The 23,355-nt window shown below is 41.4% G+C and overlaps 1 protein-coding gene across 4 annotated transcripts in view; it reads left to right on the top strand.

Annotated features, from left to right (window-relative positions):
- SBNO2 (strawberry notch homolog 2) overlaps window positions 1–23,355 on the top strand; it is a 172,698-nt gene that overhangs the window by 99,383 nt on the left and 49,960 nt on the right. For all 4 annotated transcript variants that reach the window (XM_073597129.1, XM_073597137.1, XM_073597147.1 and 1 more), the window contains 9 exons: window positions 5,350–5,510; window positions 5,600–5,733; window positions 6,015–6,105; window positions 6,758–6,901; window positions 9,431–9,548; window positions 9,696–9,801; window positions 9,953–10,106; window positions 13,983–14,159; window positions 22,489–22,586. In XM_073597129.1, the coding sequence (XP_073453230.1) occupies window positions 5,350–5,510; window positions 5,600–5,733; window positions 6,015–6,105; window positions 6,758–6,901; window positions 9,431–9,548; window positions 9,696–9,801; window positions 9,953–10,106; window positions 13,983–14,159; window positions 22,489–22,586 (1,183 nt within the window). The remainder of the gene's footprint in view (window positions 1–5,349; window positions 5,511–5,599; window positions 5,734–6,014; window positions 6,106–6,757; window positions 6,902–9,430; window positions 9,549–9,695; window positions 9,802–9,952; window positions 10,107–13,982; window positions 14,160–22,488; window positions 22,587–23,355) is intronic.

The following is a 23,355-nucleotide window of genomic DNA, read 5'->3' on the forward strand; positions in this document are numbered from 1 at the left end:
GACAGAAGTGCAGTCTCCGGAGCACCCCTCAGATTTTAGGGGGGAAGTCTAGGACAAGTGGGAGTAGACAATGGTGTCACTGGGAATAATAGTACTTGATCATTGGTATCAGTGGGAGGAATTGCCCCTCTTCATTGCTGTCAGTGGAAGGAATAGCCCCTCATCATTGCTTAACAAGTGAAAAAAATGCAGCGCTGAAAATATACAACCAAGTGTGTGTGTGTGTGTGTGTGTGTGTGTGTGTGTGTGTGTGTGTGTGTATATATATATAATATAAAACAATGGTGGTGACACCATATGCAGGTAATAAAGTGCAATGTGCAATAAGTGAATATGTGTAATAAATCCAAGAAGAAAAAAATGTGAATATAAAAAAAACACTGTGTGGTGGGACAATCCAGATATAAATATAAAACGATGGTATTCAAAAAGAACAATATGGGGTAATCCAGTTGAAGTCTTTGTGGGCAAAATGTGTTGGGTGTCTATGAGCCTGCTGCATGTCATTGTACTTCCAAATTCCTATGTGATCACGGTTATGGAGATATCTCATTAATGCTCATTTCTTCAGTATTGTTGTAAGTTTTCTACCTTTTAAAAAAATTCTTTATTAAGACTGTTTTGCACTATGTGGAGGTTTCTTGTTTTTTATAAATGTTGGAGTTCATGATCTATCAAGAGAGTTACTTGGTGTGGACAGTCGCGGTGTTAAATCCTTAAAGATCCCTCCTTGACCACCATTCTGACGTTTTCAACTTCATGCTTGTTTGACTCTGTTGAGTCAATACATTCTGGTAAGAGTTTATTCTCTTTTCTGAGAGGTGTTTGCAAATGTTACGGTCACTCCTTAAAGCGCATGTAAACCCATTCATAAAACAGTTTCATTTCCGGCATGTGCCGGAAATGTAACACTCCCATTGGTTGTGCTCTCAGCCAAAGTGTCAAACCATCCAATGGCTGGTGTCATAACTGATCACATGTGTAGCATCATGGCAGTTGTAGATTAAACAGAGGCAAAGTTGGCAGCTTCCTTGGCTGAAAACGATAAAGCTTTTTTTTTTTTTTTTTTTTTGAACACCATTGAAATGGACATTTTTCTATTTATATCTGAACTGTCCCAGCACACAGTGGTTATTTTATATTCACATTTTTTACTTCTGGACTTATTGCACATATTCACTTTTTACGCTGTTTTGCCTGCATATAGTGTCATCACCATTCGTTGTTCTGTATAAATGTTTACAATTGGTTATATATTTTCAGCGCTGCATTTTGTCACTTGTTAAGTTTTGCACAATTTTCTGTTGGGTTGTAGTGCTAGCTGCTATTTTTCCATAAGTCTTTAGCGCAGTAATGTATATGATTTGTACACATTTACCTAAGCATTGCTGTCAGTGGGAGCAGCAGTGCCCCATCATTGGTGACAGTAGGAGGAATAGTGCCCCATCGTTGGTGTCTAGTGGGAGGAATAGTGCGCCAATGGCCAGATAAAGTCATGCAAATTGCCACAGCTTGGAGACCACTGCCTTAGACCATTCAGAGTATGAATCATTAATCACTACTCTCTGAATACGGATTTTTAGACCGTTTTCTATCCATTTACATACAGAATTTTCTAAGCCTGTAGACTATAACTTACACATTCGTCTTGTGTGGCTACTGCATCAAACGCTTTTACAAAGTCCAAGTATACTATATCCACAGCCAGTCTTTTGCCTAAGTTTTTGCTTACTTAATGTAAAAGCATTTTTTTGTGATTCCATGCTGTCTGTTGTCTAAAATATTGTTTTCAAGCCAGAACTCTGTTTATTTTTTTCTTTCCATCAAATTCTCAAGTTTTCCTGACTATACGTAGCGGTTAAACTAACCGGGCTGTAGTTACTTGTTAAAGACTTTTAAAGACAAGTATGGGGTTTTTTTTTTTTGTAGATTCATACCCAGGTGGATGCAGCATCGCTCTGACTCCCGGCTCTAACTCTGAGAACTAAGCGATCAAACATCGCTGATCGCTTGGTTCTAAAAGCTCCAGAGAGCTGATGACTGTCAGTCACTGGCTCTCTGCTCTGCCCCTGGCTCTCTGCCCCCGCGCGCACTGGAGCAATGGGCTGTGGAGGGGGTGGGAGCAGCCAGCTCAGGGGGTGCCGGTCCATGTAGGTGAATCCCGACTATATGATTGTAATCTTTCCTGAGCCTGGAACGGCTCTGTGACGTCAGCAGACAGGGGACTTCAACCCACCATCTGCTGAAAACTAGTCACAGGAGAAGTACAGCCAAACGAGCTTTGGCTGTACTCCTTTAAACCCTTTATAAATATAGGCACCGCATTGACATTGTGTCAATCTAGTGGTACTGAGCCAGTCAATTAAGAATCTTTAAATATTTGAAACAATTACTTTGATATAACAAAGCTCAACTTTTTGAAGACACATGGGTGCTTTATTCAACTTTATTTTGTCTTAAAGCTGAGTTCCACTGAGAAATGGAACTTCCGCTGATCCGGTTCCTCCCCCCCAGTGTCACATTTGGCACCTTTCAGGGGGGGAGGAGGGAGCAGATACCTGTCTAATCCAGGTAATTGCTCCCACTTCCAGCAAAAGATTGCCACAGTATCCGCGGTGATCTACGCCATTTCCGACCCCTCTTCCCAGAGCCGAGGGATGGGTCGGCTTCGGGTGAGGACATCGCGGGCACCCTGGACAGGTAAGTGTCCTTATTTTAAAAGTCAGCTGCAGTATTTGTAGCTACTGACTTTTTTAATTTTGTTTTCAGGCGGAACTCTGCTTTAATGTTTCTGGACCATACCAGTTTTAGCCATTGGGGTTCTTTTGGGGCTATGTCAGTATTATCCCCATTATGGACTTGAGCCTGGACCCTTGACTTAGCCTTCTCTTTCTCCCCAGTCACCAACTCTAAATTATCTTGTAAAGGCATGGTCAGACCTGACCTTTTTATCATTTTAATATATTTGAAGAATTTTTGGGCATTGTCCTACTCTTAACCCCGTTTACCACCTGTTCAGTCAGCAGAAGACTCTTTTCAAGGTGGTCTGCAGATTTGGCAAATATTTTGTCATTATTTAAGGTAACAGAATAATACATTCTTCATGCCAGATGAGGCTTTCTTTTTGCCATATTGTCTTGGGAAAAAAAAAAAAATATATATATATATATATATATATATATATATATATATATACACAGTATCTCACAAAAGTGAGTACACCCCTCACATTTTTGTAAATATTTTATTATATCTTTTCATGTGACAACACTGAAGAAATGACACTTTGCTACAATGTAAAGTAGTGAGTGTACAGGTTCTATAACGGGGTAAATTTGCTCTCTCCTCAAAATAACTCAACACACAGCCATTAATGTCTAAACCACTGGCAACAAAAGTGAGTACACCCCTAAGTGAAAATATCCAAATTGGGCCCAATTTGCTATTTTCCCTCCCTGGTGTCCTGTGACTCATTAGTGTTACCAGGTCTTAGGCGCGAATGGGGAGCAGGTGTGTTAAATTTGGTGTTATCGCTCTCATACTAGTCACTGGAAGTTCAACATGGCACCTCATGGCAAAGAACTCTCTCTGAGGATCTGAAAAAAAGAATTGTTGCTCTACATAAAGATGGCTTAGGCTAGAAGAAGATTGCCAAGACACTGAAACTGAGCTGCAGCATGGTGGCGAAGACCATACAGTGGTTTAACAGGACAGGCTCCACTCAGAACAGGCCTCGCCATGGTTGAACAAAGAGGTTTAGTGCACGTGCTCATTGTCATATCCAGAGGTTGTCTTTGTTGATGTATGAGTGCTGCCAGCATTGCTGCAGAGCTTGAAGGGGTGTGGGGGGTCAGCCTGTCAGTGCTCAGACCATACGCCACACGCTGCATCAAATTGGTCTGCATGGCTGTTGTCCCAGAAAGATGCCTCTTCTAAAGATGATGCATGAGAAAGGCCGCAAACAGTTTGCTGAAGACAAGCAGACTAAGGACATGGATTACTGGAACCATGTTCTGTGGTCTGAGATTTGGTTCAGATGGTGTCAAGCATGTGTGGTGGCAGCCAGGTGAGGAGTGCAAAGACAAGCGTGTCTTGCCTATAGTCAAGCATGGTGGTGGGAGTGTCATGGTCTGGGGCTGCATGAGTGCTGCCGACACTGGGGAGATACAGGTCATTGAGAGAACCATGAATGGCAACATGTACTGTGACATACTGAAGGCAGAGCATGATCCCCTCCGTTTTGTCGACTGGGCCACAGGGCAGTATTCCAACATAACAACCCCAAACGCACCTCCAAGACAAACACTGCCTTGCTAAAGAAGCTGAGGGTAAAGGTGATGGACTGGCCAAGCATGTCTCCAGACCTAAACCCTATGGAGCATCTGTGGGGCATCCTCAAACGGAAGGTGGAGGAGCGCAAGGTCTCTAACACCAGCGCCGTGATGTTGTCATGAAGGAGTGGAAGAGGACTCCAGTGGCAACCTGTAACCCGTGTGTGTGTATATATATATATATATATATATATATATATATATATATATATATATTATTTTTATAGATGGACAGTTGTACCATACAGGACATTTAGTTTTAACTATTGGTTATATGCAACTACCTCCAGGTGATTGGAATCTCTCACCCAGCTAGCCTCTGTTTTTTTGCTAGTGTTATTAGGTGATAGACCTCTTCTCTCTCTAAGAAGCTTACCTCTTTTTTTGTGGAGGTTTTTTTTCTCTAAGGTGGTTCTCCTATCAAGATTTCTGGCTGCACCATAGTCACTGTGGCTCCTTCTGCAACTTCCTGATCGGTTGACTGTTTTGCATGTTCTAGGATAAAACTTAAAGATCTTGTTTCCTGTACTGTACAGCTAAGAAAACTGGATTTTTGACTTACCAGTAAAATCAATTTCTTTGAGCACAGTACAGTACACAGATTTCTTCCCTCTGTTTATTATGAACTTGCTAGGTGGGAGGCCCTATTTAGTGGATGTCCCTGCAGCTTTCATTTTAACCAGTGTCCAGTCATCAGAAAGTAACTCCATATAACCCATGTTTAAAGACTAAAGATCCTGTGTCCTGTACTGCCCCCTACCTTTGGGGAAATTTCCATTCACATTCTGTTGCATCTCTAAGATAGGAAGTGAAGCAAAATCTCTACAGTGGGACACAATTAAAAAAAAAAAAAAAGAAAAAAACACGAAAGAGGCTTTTACTCTTTCCCACTCTTTTCAAACAAAAATAAGTTTAGTTTTTGCATACTCATTAAAAATTGTTGACATTTTATAACCCATTTGTGTTTTCATGTTGCCTTGAGATATTTGACATGCTTACTTTTCCTATTTTCTTTTAGCTAAAATCGGCATACAGCACCCTGATCGAGTAGTGGAGACTAGCACTTTGTCCAGCGTCCCCCCTCCAGATGTCACCTATACTTTGTCTCTCCCCTGTACTATTATTGACAGGGGGCTGCTTTCTGCTTTGCAGCTTGAAGCTATTGTATATGCTTGCCAGGTAAGCATGAGTGGTAGACAGACAACTGGATTTGTCTTTTTTACTACATTGTTCTTAATATCTTATGTATGTTCTGCTGTGTTCCTCAGCAACATGAAGTAATCCTACCTTGCGGACAGAGAGCTGGATTTCTGATTGGAGATGGTGCTGGGGTCGGAAAGGGGCGTACTGTTGCTGGCATTATCCTAGAGAACTACCTGAAGGGAAGAAAAAAAGCTCTGTGGTAAGATCTGCATTTTTGTTTTGCATTTTATTTGTTTTTTGTTCAGTTGCAGATGTTGAAGTTCTTGCTGGTTAACTGCCACTTCACATTACCTGGTGGTTGGCTTCCTGTTAGAGGTCCAAGTCCACTGGCAGTATAGATGTAAGATATGCATATTGAAGTGGTTGTTTTAGTACTTATTTCCATATAGTTATATGTACTGCTTCATTTCACCTTTCTTGATATTCCTCTCCATGCTTGAGAGTCTTCACATATTTTACTAATATATTTTTATTCCACAGGTTTAGTGTATCCAATGACCTGCGCTGTGATGCAGAGCGCGATCTGCGTGATATTGATGCCAGTTGTATTCCAGTACATGCCCTCAGCAAGGTGAGTCAGTCTGTTATCATTCTAAAACATATCAACATGTTTTAGAATGATAACATCACATGTCAATCAAGCTTTCAAGTTCAATATTCCCTTCTTTGAAAAACACTGGCAAGCTGATTCATCTACCAACATTTATCTAAAAGGGTCTGATATCCAGATCTTTTTGCAAATGAGTTCTCATGTACACCAGGGCTTGACAAATTTTGCTTTGAATCTAGGAGCCAGCTGAAAAAGTTAGGAGGCAGTTTTCTTTGTTTACAGTAGCATGGGTTGTCAGCGCCCAGGGCAAGGCAAGTAATTTGTGCACCCCCCGTAACTCTTATAGCAGAGCGGCCAGCCAATAACCCCACTGTAATGACATTATAGGCTGACCGGAAAGAATGACAATAAAAACCTGTTATGGGGGGAACACCTTATTATGCCGATTGGCCTCTTACAATTTTCACAAATCTCATCTCTCCCCCCCACCCCCAACTCCACAGCTCTCACCTGTTCACAAATCCCCCCCCGGTATGTGAATAATAAAGAAAAAAACTTTAGCTTACAATTGCTGACATTGGAGTTAAGGCAGGCATGCAAGAATCAACACCTATCACACCTTGAAATGCCTTTATTGCAGTTTTATAAATGGCTTGCCTTTTTTTTTTCACAGATCAAATATGGAGACACATCTGCCTCTGAAGGTGTCCTATTTGCCACTTATTCAGCACTTATTGGTGAGAGTCAGGCCGGAGGTCAACACCGTACACGAATTAAACAAATACGAGACTGGTGTGGTGAGAATTTTGATGGAGTGGTATCCTTTATGCATAAAAACTCATATACTCTTATGACCCCAATAGGATAACTTGGTGCTAAGTAAATGCTAATAAGTTTGTTATAATATAAAGAAAAGCAAACACTTCCTGTCTTTGTTATGGAATCTTTCTTGCATGCATTTATCTTTACATGTTTAGGGGAATGTACCATGTCCATTTCTGCCCTGACCAGTTCCACTACCTCATTCTGAGTTCTATTTTTTTATGTAAAAGTGTTAATAAACCCACAACAGTAAAAACAGTGTATATATGCAGTAAATAATGCTTGTTATACTCACTGTGGAACCAAAGGGGTTAATCCTCTGTATTGTGTAAAAAGGCTGTTTGATCCTGTCTCCTCGGATCCTCTACACCAGGGATATGCAATTAGCGGACCTCCAGCTGTTGTAGAACTACAAGTCCCATGAGGCATAACAAGACTCTGACAGCCACAAGCATGACACCCAGAGGCAGAGGCATGATGGGAGTTGTAGTTTTGCAACAGCTGGAGGTCCGCTAATTGCATATACCTGCTCTACACCTTCACTGTCCCCAACATGTTTCCTGATCATACAGAGCCAGGGGACTGGCTCCACATGTTCAGTTTGGTGTGTATTGCTAGAGAGTCTTTTGGAAGTCACAAGACTGCTATATACTGCTGATGAAAAAAGGTATTTAGCTGTTCATATTTACTAAAATAATTGCATTTTCATGTTGTGTGTACTGTGGGAGACTAGATATAGTGAATACATGGGTATCCCGAGTTTAGTAACACTTTAAAATCTCCTTCTGTATATTTTTAGTATTGCAGTCTCCTCAACCATGGTCCCTTCTTCCCTGACTCTCCTCTCATCCTCCACCTCTTTAGCACCCTTTCTCACTCTATTTAACTCAATTTTTCTGGTGATTCTGATAGCTTAACTGTATATATCAATTATCTGGATGGACTCTCCCCAGCACCCCCCCACGACTCTTCTCCTCAGCCCAACTCCCTCTCTTGTTTTTTTTATCTTTTTTCCTATTTCTAGTTGGAGTATAATATACTCTATTGTAATTTTATTTTTATTTTCCCTAATTCCTCTGATTCATAAGATGTGGTTATAAAGTGACACACTGGAGAATTTATTTTTTTTATCGGTAGGATGCAGTCACACCATGCTTTATAAGATATACTGAATCCTGTTGCTGCTCTTTAGTCGTTATGAAAGTGATTGTAAAGTCTCGTTTAAAAAAACAAAAACAAATATGTTATACTTGCCTCCTCTGTGCAGTTGGTTTTGCACAGAGCAGCCCGGATCCTCCTCTTCTCGGGTCCCTCTTTGCTGCTCCTGGCACCTCTCTCCTATTGAGTGCCCCTACTGTGAGCAGCTTCCTATGGGGGCACTGGAGCTGAGTCACAGTTCCGTGTGTCCATTCAGAAACGGAGCCTGACCTGGCCCACCCCCTCTCTCCTCGGATTGGCTGACTGATTTTGATTGACGGCCATGGGAGCCAGTGGCGCTGCTGCTATGTCTTAGCCAATCAGGAAGTGTATCTCGGATGGCTTACACATTCGTGGACATTGCTGGAGAGAGATGAGGCTCAGGTAAGTAATTAGGGGGTGCTGGGGTGGCTGCTAAACACAAAAGGTTTTTTATCTTAATGCATAGAATGCCTTTACAACTGCCGTCACAACTCCTTTAGCTCCAGTTACAAATTAAAACAAAAAAAGAATAAAAAAAGGCCCCTTTCCTCCCTATGTCTGACTCTGATCAGTCTTCTTTCTTTTATCCCCTTTCCATAGATCACAAGCTGATCTCCTCTGATCTTCAAATCCCTTCTCTGTACATTTTGTACCCTCTTAATAATCAAGCTACCATTAAAATAACTTCTTTTAGCCACATTCTCCCCTTTCTTTGATCACACGTGTCATGTCCCTGCTGTACCCTAAGATGGGTTTTCTGCCCCATCTCTCCAGCATCAGCTCCTATCCTTACACAAACATTACATTTCCCTCCCATTAATTCCTTCTCCTTTCTTGTTTATGATAAGATCCTGTCCCCCACCAATTTCTGTCAAAATTAGTTTCTACCCCCACTTCCTCCTCCTCCTCCACCACCCCTCCATCTTTAGCTACAAACAATGGAAGAATAAATCACTATTATTGTAAAATGGTGTTCATGTGAAGGTGTCCATGCATATTTCACTTAACTTAACTATGAAAAATGGAACTGTGCTATGGCAGGTTTCAATCATTCTTTATCAAATTTTTCTCAGAGCTGCTTCAGACAAGCATCTGATACAGATTAGAAAATATTTGTTCTTGTTCAATGATGTTGTAGCTTGTTTGCTATCTCAAGCAATTTTATTTTTACTAATGTAATCTTTTTCAGCACTCTACAAAAACTGATTAAGTGGAAAGCAATAGTTAGGATTAAAATCTGAATTTTTTTAGAATGCATGTAAGCAGCAATATGAAAGTGTGTGTGTGTCAAGCTCACTGGGCGACATTTTCTTGTATATTTCTGCCTTGACGTTTGCATTTGTAGATTGTGTTTGATGAATGTCACAAAGCCAAGAATGCCTCCTGCACCAAAATGGGTCGTGCAGTACTAGAGCTACAGAACAATTTACCTTTGGCACGAGTGGTATATGCTAGTGCCACAGGTGAGTTATAATTTATTTTTCCTATTCTTTATCCTATTCTTTATATAGTATTACACAATACAACTCGTACACACTTTCTGGTGCAACTCAACAAATCCATATTTTTCACTGAATAGCTTCACTTTCCTTGTAACTCTGTTATCACAGGTGCATCCGAGCCCAAGAATATGATCTATATGAGTCGGTTGGGTATCTGGGGAGAGGGCACGTCTTTTAGCACTTTTGATGAGTTCTTGCACGCTATTGAGAAAAGGTATTCTCTTCACAACATGGCTTAATGGCTTGTTCATTGGGTGACCTTACATCTATAACTTTATGTCATATAATGAACATTTTATTTCTTTTAATTTTTAGTGTAAAATCCTGTTTTGCCCCCTTTGTTTTATTTCAACTTTCTTTTTCAGGGGTGTGGGTGCCATGGAGATAGTTGCCATGGATATGAAAGTGAGCGGCATGTACATTGCAAGGCAGCTGAGCTTCACAGGTGTCAACTTCAGAATTGAGGAAATCCCCTTAAATGAATCTTATAAAAAAATGTATAACCGAGCAGCCCTGCTGGTAAGAATCAGTTAAATATGACAGTTGAATGAATCAACCAGAGAGAATATGAAATGTGCAAAAAAATTGATTCAGTAACAGTGGTGAAAGTTTCCCCAGTCCTCTTCAAGGACAGCACTGAACAGAGGACCCCTCCCACTTAAAACATGATATATGGGCACATATTAAAACTTTCACAAAACCAAGTTATAGCTTCTTAGTTTTCATTTTTTTTCCCCAGCCTGTTGCAGGTATACAGAATTATCCCTTTAGTACGTAGCCATAATCCTTGGCATTGATCTGACCAGGGGATGGTAGAGGGAGTTCAGCCTAAAACAAAAAACCTCTAAATCTACTTGCAGCCACATTCTAAGACTAACCTTATCTAACCCTGTAAAGCAAAAAGTGCTATACATACCTTTTCTGAAGCTGCTCCGGTCCCACGCTGAGCTGTCAGTGGCAGCTTCTCTGTGGGATTGTGCAGAAGAGGCAGCCCATAACGAAAGCCCCATAGTAACTCTGTGGGTGATTTCACTTCCCAGGCATTACCCAGCTGTTGTCGGCTGTCTCCTGCACACAGCTTCCGCCGCTGGAGACTGGACCGGATCGGCTTTAGAAAAGCTACGTATAGTGATTTTTGCTTTACAGGGCCAGATGGGTTAGTCTTAGAATGTGGTTTCTAGTAGATTTAGAGATTTTAGTTTTAGACTAAACTTCCACTTTAACATTAATTCTGTATAAGGAAGCAGAATCAGAAAACACATTTAGGTACTCTACTGCATTATTTTATCATTTCTATTCTTAACAGTACATTTTGTTCCCCAAATGTGCTTAATTTACAGTCTTTATTTATCTCTCTAACCACTTGAAACTGTACAAAAATACCTATCACAAGCTCTGAGTAAAAGGTTGAAAAGAACTATTGTATTATACCTAGTCTACGCTACACAGTTATTTTATAATTAAAGTAATATTTAAGGCACTTATTTCTTTTCATATATAAAAAAATAAGGGGTTTATACTTACCTGTTCTGTGCAAGGATATTGCACATAGCGGCCCCTTTCCTCCTCTTCTGGGGTTTCCCGCCAGCGATCTTCACTTTTCCATTTCTCCGAGTGCCCCCATAGTAAGCCCTGTGCTTTGGGGGCGCTTGTGTAGGTGCACTCCTGAGCTAAACTGTTTGTGTCCACAGCTCATCTTGCCCCTCCCACCCCACTCCCTCACTGGATTTGACTGACAGCGTTTTCAGTGAATCCTGTGAGAAGAGGAAGAGTGGAGAGAAGAGCTGCAGGCGGGCATGGTGCTGGATTGATACAGGAGACACAGTGTTTAGAGAGGGGGGGGATAATTAGTGGGGTATTTGTTACCTTAAGGCAGAGAATGCATTAAGGAACAAAAAAATCAAGACTTTAGAACCACTTTAAAGTTAAGGTAAAGTTAAAAGTTTTTTACCTTAATGTATTTAAGGTACATTTAAAAAAGGGCCAAAATACAATCCTGGGAATTACAGACCAATCAGCCTAACATCAATAGTATTCAAGCTCTTGGAAGGGATGATAAGGGACTATATACAAAATTTTAGTATTGAAAATGGTATCATTAGCAGTAATCGGCATTGATTCATGAAGAATCGTTCTTGCCAAACCAATCTATTAGCCTTCTATGAGGAGGTGAGTTGCCATCTAGATAAAGGAAGGCCCGTAGGCGTGGTGTATCTGGATTTTGCAAAAGCATTTGACACAGTTCCCCATAAACGTTCATTGGCATGAACCATAGGGTGAGTACACGGATTGAAAACTGGCTACAAGGGAGAGTTCAGAGGGTGATGATAAATGGGGAATACATGGAATGGTCAGGGGTGGGAAGTGGGGTCCCCCAGGGTTCTGTGCTGGGACCAATCCTGTTTCATTTGTTCATAAGTGACCTGGAGGATGGGGTAAACAGTTCAATCTCTGTATTTGCAGATGACGCTAAGCAGGGTAATAACTTCTCCGCAGGATGTGGAAACCTTGCAAGAAGATCTGAACAAATTAATGGGGGTGGGCAACTACCTGGCAAATGAGGTTTAATGTAGAAAAATGTAAAATCATTTGGGTGGCAAAAATATGAATGCAATCTACTCACTAGGGGGTGAACCTCTGGGGGAATCTAGGATGGAAAAGGACCTGGGGGTCCTAGTAGATGATAAGCTCAGCAATAGCATGCAATGCCAAGCTGCTTCTATCAAAGCAAACAGAATATTGGCATGCATTAAAAAGGGGATTAACTCCAGGGATAAAGCCATAATTCTCCCACTCTACAAGACTTTGGTCCAGCCTCACCTGGAGTAAGCTGTCCAGTCCTGGGCACCAGTCCTCAGGAAGGATGTATTGGAAATGGAGCGAGTACAAAGAAGGGCAACAAAGCTATTAAAGGGTCTGGAGGATATTAGTTATGAAGAAAGGTTGTGAGCACTAAACTTATTCTCTCTGGAGAAGAGACGCTTGAGAGGGGATATGATTTCAATTTACAAATACCATACTGGTGACCCCACAATAGGGATAAAACTGAAGAGAGTTTAATAAGACACGTGGCCACTCACTAAAGTTAGAAGAAAAGAGGTTTAACCTTAAACTGCATAGAGGGTTCTTTACTGTAAGAGCAGCAAGGATGTGGAATTCCGGGGCAGTGGTTTCAGCGGGGGGCATCGACAATTTCAAAAAACTATTAGATAAGCACCTGAACAACCGCAACATACATGGATATACAATGTAATTCTGACATATAATCACACACGTAGGTTGGACTTGATGGACTTGTGTCTTTTTTCAACCTCGCCTACTATGTAACTATATGTATTCCATCACCTCCCTTGCCTGAGTCCTCAATTGGCTCCCGCTGCTGTGAATCAAAGGCTGTGAGGAGGGAAGGGGGTGGGGCAGAACCACGGTGTGTGTGTTTTTTTATGGATGGTACTTCATATTCCCATCGCACACTTTCCTGGATAAGCTCATGAAATATGGGTGCTGCAGCAACAACCAGCTGGATACTGGTTCAAGTCAAAATGGAAATATTTGCCAGCACACCATGGAACAGCGTAGATAGCGTCCAAGCGTGTAGTTTATTGCATGATCACAACGCACAGAGAGTGCAACGTTTCGGAGTCACGCAGGACCCCTTCATCAGGCATGTGATGAGAGTGCAATGTTTCGGAGTCACGCAGGACCCCTTCGTCAGGCATGTGATGCATCACATGCCTGACGAAGGGGTCCTGCGTGACTCCGAAACGTTGCACTCTCTGTGTGTTGTGATCATGCAATAAACTACACGTTTGGACGCTATCTACGCTGTTCCATGGTGTGCTGGCAAATATTTCCATTTTTTTATGGATGCACGCAGCCCGGCTTGGGATTGAGTCCGCACGTCTGCCCCCATACCAAGTGGTTTTCTATGGGGCGGATAGTGAAGAGGAGGAGTGGCAGCGCCATTGTGGAACCCCAGAAGAGGGGGTTCGGGGCTGGCACAGAGCAGACAAGTATAACATGATGATTATTTTAATTTTAAAAAAATATTAGTAGTAGTATTTGTAGCTGCTGACTTTTTTTAATTTTGTTTTTCGGTGGAACTCTGCTATAAGTCCAAGGGAGATTGCTGTAGTATAGCATAAGACAACACTTGAGCATTATGGGTTTTGTGAGTTGCTGTCAGTAATTTGGGAATTGTGTATTGATCTGAAGGATAAAGGCATGCTACTGTGGAGCGTGAAGCAGAAGCAGGATTCAATGGTTGTAACATTCATAGTCCTTGGAATGCTTTTGTGGGATGTAAAGTTATTTGGTATATCATATTTCACAGTGTGATATTCTGAATTCTTGATAACATTCATTGTAATTCTCAATATTGTTATCTGTTCTTAGTGGGCAGAAGCACTGACTGTTTTCCAGACGGCAGCCGATTGGCTAGGATTGGAATCTCGGAAATCTCTTTGGGCACAGTTCTGGTCATCTCATCAGCGATTCTTTAAGTACTTGTGTATAGCCGCTAAAGTTCAGCGATTGGTTACGTTGGCTCACCAGGAGCTTTCCAAAGGCAAGGTTAGTAAATGTAAAACACTTTAGGCAATTTAAAGTTTTTTTTTTTTTTGCTTTCTCTATTGTCTGTCATGCCCCTAAACCCAGCCATTGATGGTGTCATTTTCTTTCCTGTAACCATGGGTTGCATGAAAAAAACAATCGCTTGATTCCTCCATCAACACAGTCACTTTTTATGGGGGAATCCTTCCCACAGAGCTATTGTGTTCTCCCGGCTGGAGGAGCCGTCCCTGCTGGGAGAACACAGTGATAATTGCTAGCGGCTATAGCCGCTGGCAATAATTGCATGGAAATTGCAACATGCTGGCTGTTCCCAGGTTGATCAATGGTACAATCAGTCTGCCCATAGATGGTTTGAATCTTGGCCAGTGCCTGCAGAACCAGCCAAGATTCGAACCATCTATGGCCAGATTAATACACTATCTTTTGGGCAGAATTTCAGTTTTCATAATAAATAGAAGCATTTTCAAATGCCATTTGTGGCCCAGCTATCACAATTTGCTTTTTGCTCACCTTATCCACAGGAGGTTTAAAATCTTGTCAGTTTATTTGTATTTTTAAAAGGACTTTCAGATTCCTTAATTTCCTTGTTGCATCAGGGAAGAGGGTGTGAATAGAGTGTGTTCACTACTATGGACCACACCTACTTCATTACAATACTATCTTCCACCCACTTCCTATACAATCTGACTGTACAATCTCCTTTAGATCTCCCATCAGCTATGTAGTACAAGGGCCTGCCTGATTTGATACAAATTGAATGAATTGTTCAGGTGTTTCCTCCTTTTCCATAGTTGTGGTAAATTTAAAGGCAATTGTACAGAGATTGTACAATCAAATTGCATAGGGTATGGCCATTTTATACAAGTACATAGGAGGGAATAGGAGGGAGTGGATGGAGACACTCAGTTGTCAGGCCTCATTCACATTTCCACGTAGCAAAAACTTGCATTCCAGCATACGTTTGTTTTGGGTGTTTTGGAACGTTTTAACTCGTCATGCATAGGGCAGCCCATTCACTTGAATGGGCTGCCCTACACCCAACAATCACTGTAGAGAAGCTCCAGAAATTTTTTTGGAGTGCGTTAACGCAGTTTTTGGTACGTTTGCTGCACTTGGGGAGCCTTTAACATGTAATGACAACACAAACACGATGCACATTTGCAGCATTTCTGAAACACGTGGCAAACCGCACATTTTCTGTGTAGTTTGCCATGCGTTTGGAAACACACAGATGTGAATAGAGCCTCATTATTCTTATGTAAACGCATCATTTCACTTTCAGGCCCCATTCACACCTAGAGTAGTGGGAGCACATGTTTTTTGGCTTGCTTTTCCAGTGACACACGTAGGGCAGCCCGTTGATTTCAATGGGCTGCGCTACATGTGGCAAAGTAGCTCATGGGACATTTTGGCAACAGTTTTCTCATGTGGCAAAATGTGTGTTTGCTTCTGTGTTTGGTGTGCCGTTAACAATTAATGACACTGAAAGCGCAACTAGGTAATTTTAGATATATAAATGTGGCCATACACTATACAATCATACTGTACAATCTCCTTTAGATTTACCAAAACTATATAATAGGAGGACACACCATCTATCCAATTACTCTGTATCCAATCAGGCAGGCCCTTGCACTACACCAGGAGTGTCCTGTGGGCTGCATGTGGCCCCAGGGAGTTTAGCATGCGCCTGGAGCCTGTCTGAAGGGACCCTGGGTAAGCCAGGCAAATACACCTGTGAAGAAATGCCCGGGGTGCTGTGAAAACATTGATGGGTGAAGTTGTGTTAATGAGGTCAACTGGTAAACACCACCTTGTGTCTTGCTGGATCCTCTGTATACCAGGGAGTCTCTGAAGCTTTCAAAGAAATATAGCTAGAACTAAGGTAAGGCCTTGTTCTCAGAATCAAAGAAGGCTTTTATTTTTCTGCAACAAAATACATTAATGGTATATTGGTACATAGGGAAGCTGGATTTTAGAAAAAAAAACTGAACTTAGCTTTTAAATAATCTGTCCTGCCTCCTTCCTGAGGGATCAGACACCAGTCAACTGGGACTGTGTTCGGTCATGTAGGCTTTATTGAAACCTGTGTGCATGCCCTCCTGAATGCATGTTAACAGTTGTAAGTTTGTCAATGTGGGTTTCTTTCACATTTGTAAGGTTTTTCTCTGTCAAAATCTGTTTTTTTGCAATAGCATTTCTTTATTTCACCTGAATTTTTTTTAAGGTATATGTAGTGGGAACTGACTACATAGAAAATACCGTGTTTTAAAGGTTCCTGTGGTAAAACACTGCATTTAACTGCAGAGAACTTTTTTTGGGGATTTGCTGTGTGATCTAGCAAACAGAAGGAAAGATTAGGACTGATTATATGTTTTGACTGATTGGCTGAGGGTGAGGAAACCCCATCTACTGACAATAACCTCTTTTGTTATTAGAGAAGTATGGAAATTTTTTTGGGGGGAATCATACTTACCTAGGTGGGTGCAGCATCGGTCCCCCGTCGGCACTAAGAACCGAACAATTAAACACTGCCGATCGCTCGGTTCTCAGAGCTCCCTGAGCAGGGAGCTTGTGACTGTCAGTCGCCGGCTCTCTGCTCTGACCCCCGCCCCACGCTCACTGAAGCACTGGGCTGTAGAGGGGGCAGGAGCTCTTTCTTGCTCTCAGACTTTACATGCTTCCACAAGGTCTTTAATATCCACTTTGGATATTTTATTGGTCTGTGCACAATTATTGCAACCATCTGCGCAGGGGGTTTCTAAGTGTGCTCCAGCACATTCCAGAATAGAACCTGCTATTGTGCCTTCACCCCTAAGTGTTTCTGATGCCCTATTCTCGTCTTTAATGCAGATTCAGAGCCTTTACAATTTTCTCCTGGTTTTCAGTAAGTCCCATATGACTCTGGTCAGGTCCTTGATCCTAAGTCTGATTTAGTGCAATTGCAGAATAATCCTGCTGTTCATTATTTATTTTTTTTATTTATTTTTTTTAAATATGGCTGCAAAGACATACCCAATACATTTGGTTTGTGTAACCTTAATAAAGAAACAAGAAGCAATGTGTCAATTGAGAGAAATAAAAGCAGGTGATCTAATTGGTTAAAACTGGCCAAAACTTTTAGCTAAATGTAACTTGGTTGGTAGGATAGTAAAATCTTCAATTCGATCTTTTGTAAGTTATAAATCTATATTTTGTTCCTTCATTTTTGTACAGGATACTGATGTATCCCTAATCATTTCCTTTGTAGTTTTGCTAGTTTTGCCCTATTTTCTTTAGCAAAACATTGCACAGACTTTACCCTGCTAGCAACGAGTACCTTTGTTACCAAAAAAGTTACGTAGATGACAGTTAAGAAACCTATTTTAAATGAGTTTTTTCCATAGCCACGTGCTTTTGTAACAACCAATGTACAACAGCTTTTTGTAAAGTTCATAGTTTAAATATAGTCTGCTTGCATAGGCAAAAAATAAAGCTGATAGTTGTTTAATAAAATGTTTTCTTGTTCATACAGTACACGGCACAGGCAGATTCAGAAACTACTGTGTTATAGGGTACCTTCTGACAAAAATACTGTGATGACCTCCACATAACCCTTCCCTTTCCCAGCAAGCCTCAGTTCTTTGCTAGTGTCTTTAGGTGTTTGATATCTCCTCTCTACTGAGTGGGAATATTTTTGTTAGTTACACTTCCCTGGATTCCTAAATCAACTTTTTTCACTGCATTATAGCCACGGAGGACCTTCCAGATGGGTGTATGGTCCCTGAGGTTGATTTAGTCTGTTGTCAATTTGAACAGGTTTTTAACAGTGCTTGTGGAAGACCTCCGAGCATTCAAGGGCTCAGTGGATAAGAGGCTTCCTTTTGTCCTCTCATGGGCCTCGTCTTCCAAGCCCATGTCAGAAAAGCTATTTTGACACAAATCTTGGAACCCCAAACCAGTTCAACTTGCTTTGAAGTACAGTGCACAAGATGTGCACGCAAACAAGTATGCACTGCTTACTTGGGTGAGCAAGTGTCCATAATCCTAGGCAAGCAACGTTTTCAATTTGTGATGCTTCCCTTTTGCCTGTTCACAGTCCCTCAGGCCATCACAAACACCTTGGCTCCAGTGTTTGCTATACTTGACTCTTATGCCCCGTACACACGGTCGGACTTTGTTCGATCATTACGACAACAAAATCCTAGGATTTTTTCTGACGGATGTTGGCTCAAACTTGTCTTGCATACACATGGTCACACAAAGTTGTCGGAAAATCCGATCGTTCTGAACGCGGTGACGTAAAACACGTACGTCAGGACTATAAACGGGGCAGTGGCCAATAGCTTTCATCTCTTTATTTATTCTGAGCATGTGTGGCACTTTGTCCGTCGGATTTGTGTACACACGATCGGAATTTCCGACAACGGATTTTGTTGTCAGAAAATTTTATAGCCTGCTCTCAAACTTTGTGTATCGGAAAATCCGATGGAAAATGTCCGATGGAGCCCACACACGGTCGGAATTTCCGACAACACGCTCCGATCGGACATCTCTAATGTATGGGGCATTAGAGTGTCCATGTTGTGGGGTACCTTGATGACCTTATGTTGAGAACCTGATGTGGCCAGGTTCTTTCCTGCGGCATTCAACGGGTAACTTTACTGTTGCAGGCCTTGATTGGATCCTCCATCTCCAAAAATCTGCATTAAACTCTACTAACCACTTGGAGTATCTAGGCCTTGTTCTGGATAGGGCTCCAGCTCGAGTGTCATTTCATCCAGCAAAAAATCTTGTGGCGGAGATCTTAGACATGGACACTCCTGTCCTGTTGTCCACCTTCAGTGCGGTTTTCAGTCCATTTATTTCAGGTTGTTAAAATAGTATCTTGGCTGTTTTGGACAAGCAGACTTCTTTTTTAAATTGAACCATGCCCCTGTCGGTGGAGGCCAGACCTCTCTAACATAGTGGATATCCAATTCAGTGCTGAAGCCTCTATTGGCTTGGACAGTGCTCACAACAGAGGCCAGCCTGTTGTGCTCGGAACAGCGAAGGTACAGGAAATTCAGTTGATGAAGGAATCCTGGCTTTCCATTAACGTTTTGGAACTATTCACTATTCTCCTCACTCTTCAGTAGAGGACAAGCTGCTTTCAAGGACTGTTGACGCAGGTTCAGTCAGACAGTGCCATGGCTGTGGCTTACATCAACAGGGTGGGACAAGAAGTCAAACAACTAAGAGAGAAGCAGCCTTGTCAGCTGTACACATTTCAGGTATGAAAAAAAATTGGCACGCAGATTCAGGGTAGTGGTCCTCCCATGGAGCGATGTTTTGGGATGTTTGTCAAAGATGGGGAGTGCAGGATTATGATCTCCTAGTATCACAGTTTGCATTTCCATTGTGGCACGGTGGACTCTTTGGTGCCTTTTTTTCTTTAAACATACTCCATTGCCTGCTCCACCAGATGTCATCTGAATGTGTTCCATTGATACTTGTGGCCTTAATATGGCCAAAAAGAATGCAGTAAGCGAACGGCCTCTGACTTATGGCTGAATGTCAGTGGCCATTACCAGACTGCTTGCATCAACTTTCTCGAGGTCTGGTATTCCATCCTGCTTCTTGGTCGCTCGCTTGACGACTTGGCTATTGAAGCCCAGGTCCTGAGAGTTTGGGTAAGTTAGTCATCCCTATGCTTAAAGTGACATAAGGAGAATCTCGCAATGGGCTTCCTGCATCTCGTTCCACCCTTGCTAGGTGAATATGTCAAGTTGTAGTTTGGGCTATTTGGTCATAGATAAGGATTCTTCCTTTCTGGTGACAGTTCATTCTGCTAGATCCGTCAGTTCATTCTGGGCTTTTCAGCATCAAGCCTCTGTGTTGCAGATTTGTAAAGCTGCCATCTGGCTTTAGATTCATACACTTACTAAGTTTTACCGGGTAGACGTTTAGGCCTCACGTGATTCTGATTTTGGTCACAAGGTGCTTCAGGCTGCTGTTTGAATTGATTAATAGGAGGTTTCATTGCTGGTGGTGTTGCTATTTTACCCTCCTCTAATGCATGGAACTGCACAGGTTAATGCAAGATCTTTGTAGTGTGAGAACTAAATTTTCCTGTAAAGAAATTGAATATCCTACAATCCCTGGTTCTCTGTCTAGTGCTATTGCAGGGGAGAGCTACACAGTAATAGATCTGACATCGACACAAACCGGCAGAGCATTCAACTACACACAGAGCTCACCATGCTCCTATAGCACTCCCACATTTGTGATGTGACACAGAGTGGATGTCAACACATGCATTTAAATGCTGTGTGAGTCACAACAGGAAGTCCACTTGTCTAATGGGGTCATGCTAGCTGTAGCAATACATTTACATGGGGGAATCGATCAGCCATGACATCACAAACTGCAGCCACAACATGTGAGCTCATCATTACAAGGTAAGGCAAACAACACGGGGAATATAACTACAGTATAACCTATTACAATGACTGCTCATAGGAAGGTTTGTTCTAAAATATAGGTACCCACATTCTTAATATCATAAAGAGGATGAGGTGGAGCAGCAGGATTTTATTGGTACCATCATAGGACATTACAAAGTTTTGTTTTTTTTTTTTGTTTTGTTTTGTTTTTTAACCACCTCAATACCGGGCCTATTCTGACAGTTCTCTCCTACATGTAAAAATCATCATTTTTTTGCTAGAAAATGACTCAGAACCCCCAAACATTATATATGTTTTTTTAGCAGACACCCTAGGGAATAAAATGGCGCTCATTGCAACTTTCTATCTCGCACGGTATTTGTGCAATAATTTTTCAAACGCCTTTTTTTTGGAAAAAAAAAAACGGTTTCATGAATTAAAAAATAACAAAATTGTAAAGTTAGCCTAATTTTTTCTATAATGTGAAAGATGATGTTACGCCGAGTAAATAGATACCTAACATGTCACACTTTAAAATTGCGCACAATCATGGAATGGCACCAAACTTCATAACTTAAAAATCTCCATAGGTGACGCTTTAAAAATTTTTACAGGTTACCAGTTTAGCGTTACAGAGGAGGTCTAGTGTTAGAATTGTTGCACACGCTCTAACGCACGCGGCAATAGCTCACATGTGTGGTTTGAGCGGCGTTTACATATGTGGGCGGGACTTACGTGTGCGTTCGCTTCTGAGCGCGAGCTACCGGGGACAGGGGTGTTTTAAAAAAAAAAAATTTTTATTCTATTTTTTTTTATTTTACTTAATTTTTTTTTATTTTTACACTTTTTTTTTTTTACATTTTTTTTTTATCACTTTTATTCCTATTACAAGGAATGTAAATAGGTCCTCTTTATGGAGAGATGCGGGGGTCAATAAGACCCCACATCTCTCCTCCGGGCTGGAAAGCATAAGATCGGGAAATTTTTTTTTACCGATCTCATGCTGACAGCCGTGATCGCGGCTTCGTTTATTTCCGGGTACCCGGGCATGATGTCATAATCGCGCCCGGACCTCCGATGGTCATAGAGATGACTGGTGACCATGTGGTCACCAGTCATCTCTATCGTCCTCATCCGGCGCCGGCCGTGTCATCGGGAGCCCAGAGAAGCACCGGATGCCGGCGGGAGGGGGGGCGTCCCCTCCGGATGCCTATGAGAACGATCAAGCGGCAGAACTGCTGCTATGATCGTTCTTATCGTACACAGAATCGCCGGCTGAAAAGAATGATATCTGAATGATGTCTGTAGCTACAGGCATCATTCAGATATCACCCCACAAACGCGAGGATGTTTATATACAGTGGCCGGTTTTGAAGTGGTTTAACAACAAATTTTATTTATGTACATGTAATCAACAATACAGTATAAAAATTCATCTGGACATACAAAACATACATTGGGGTCACTTCTACCTGGGAAGCTAAATTTTGATGGCATACATTACTATATCTTCTCTGGAGTAGCTTCCCAAATAGAATTGACCCCAATGTTGGGGTTGTAGTAGCTGTCAAGAGGGATAAATCTGTATTTTATATGTCCAGATGAATTTTTATACTCTGTTGTTGATAGACCCGAGAAGAGGAGGATTGGGGCTGCTCTGTACAATACCATTGCATAGAACAGGAAAGTGTGACATATTTTTTATTATAGTGAAAAAAAAATTAAGGTTTTACAATCACAGGGCAAATTTCAGTTAGTAACACAAATCATCTGCTCTTACTCCAGAGGAGATGGCTAAAGGAGACTGGGTGTTTTTCAAAGTGATTTCACCTTAATATTTTTGAAAAGACTGGTCCTTCTGTGTTTTCACAATACTTAAGTATTGTAAAGTAATTTTAATGAAAGACATTTTTATTTCTTTACAGTGTATTGTAATTGGTTTGCAATCTACCGGGGAAGCTCGAACTCGGGAAGTGATGGATGAAAACGATGGTCATCTTGATCACTTTGTGTCTGCTGCAGAGTGAGTATGATATGTGACCATAAAGAGTTATATAGTATATTCAGCAGCAGAGTAAGAGTAAAAATTTAACTTTCCAGATTAGTATAGTACAGACCTCTACGAAGTCAAGCTGGGTATACACTCATAGATTTTTGAACTAATGTTTGCAAGAATAATCGTATGGACATTCGTACGGAAATTCTCAGCCCATTTGATGGCCTAAAGAATGTCATTCGAAAGTAGCTGAACTGTTTGTTGTCTTTAAAAATTAGATTTTGGATTGAATGGACTTTACCAAACAAAAACTACATTTCCTGTTAGAAATTAACTTGAGAAAAAGTTTCCATCCTCTTATCATTACAGTTGAAAACGAACACTGATTTGACCCCACTGATTCGAAAATTAAACAATTGTTCTTGAAATTAAAATTTCTGAATGAAAATCTTCTGGTGTATACCAACCTTTAGGCCTGGTTTACAGCTATGCAAGTACAACAGTGCATGAGCTAATGTACATTTTATACACAACAACATACGCTGCAGTAGGGCAGCCCACTCACTAAAATTGAGCCAAAGAAGTGCTCATGCCTTTTTTAAACATGTATAGCACCGTAACACATGGCTAGTTACGTAAAACACTTTTAGTGAGGTGTGTTGGCTTGCTATTAGGAAACCCTTAGCAAGGTGCGTTGGAGTGCTATTAAGAAACCCTTGGAGAGGCGCAGTGGAGTGCTATTAGAAATTAGTGGCACTGCAGCACAACTACAATTAGGGCAGTTTTGTGCACTAGG

Source organism: Aquarana catesbeiana, linkage group LG01 (genome assembly GCF_042186555.1).
Source record: "Aquarana catesbeiana isolate 2022-GZ linkage group LG01, ASM4218655v1, whole genome shotgun sequence".
NCBI classification, from domain to species: domain Eukaryota; kingdom Metazoa; phylum Chordata; class Amphibia; order Anura; family Ranidae; genus Aquarana; species Aquarana catesbeiana.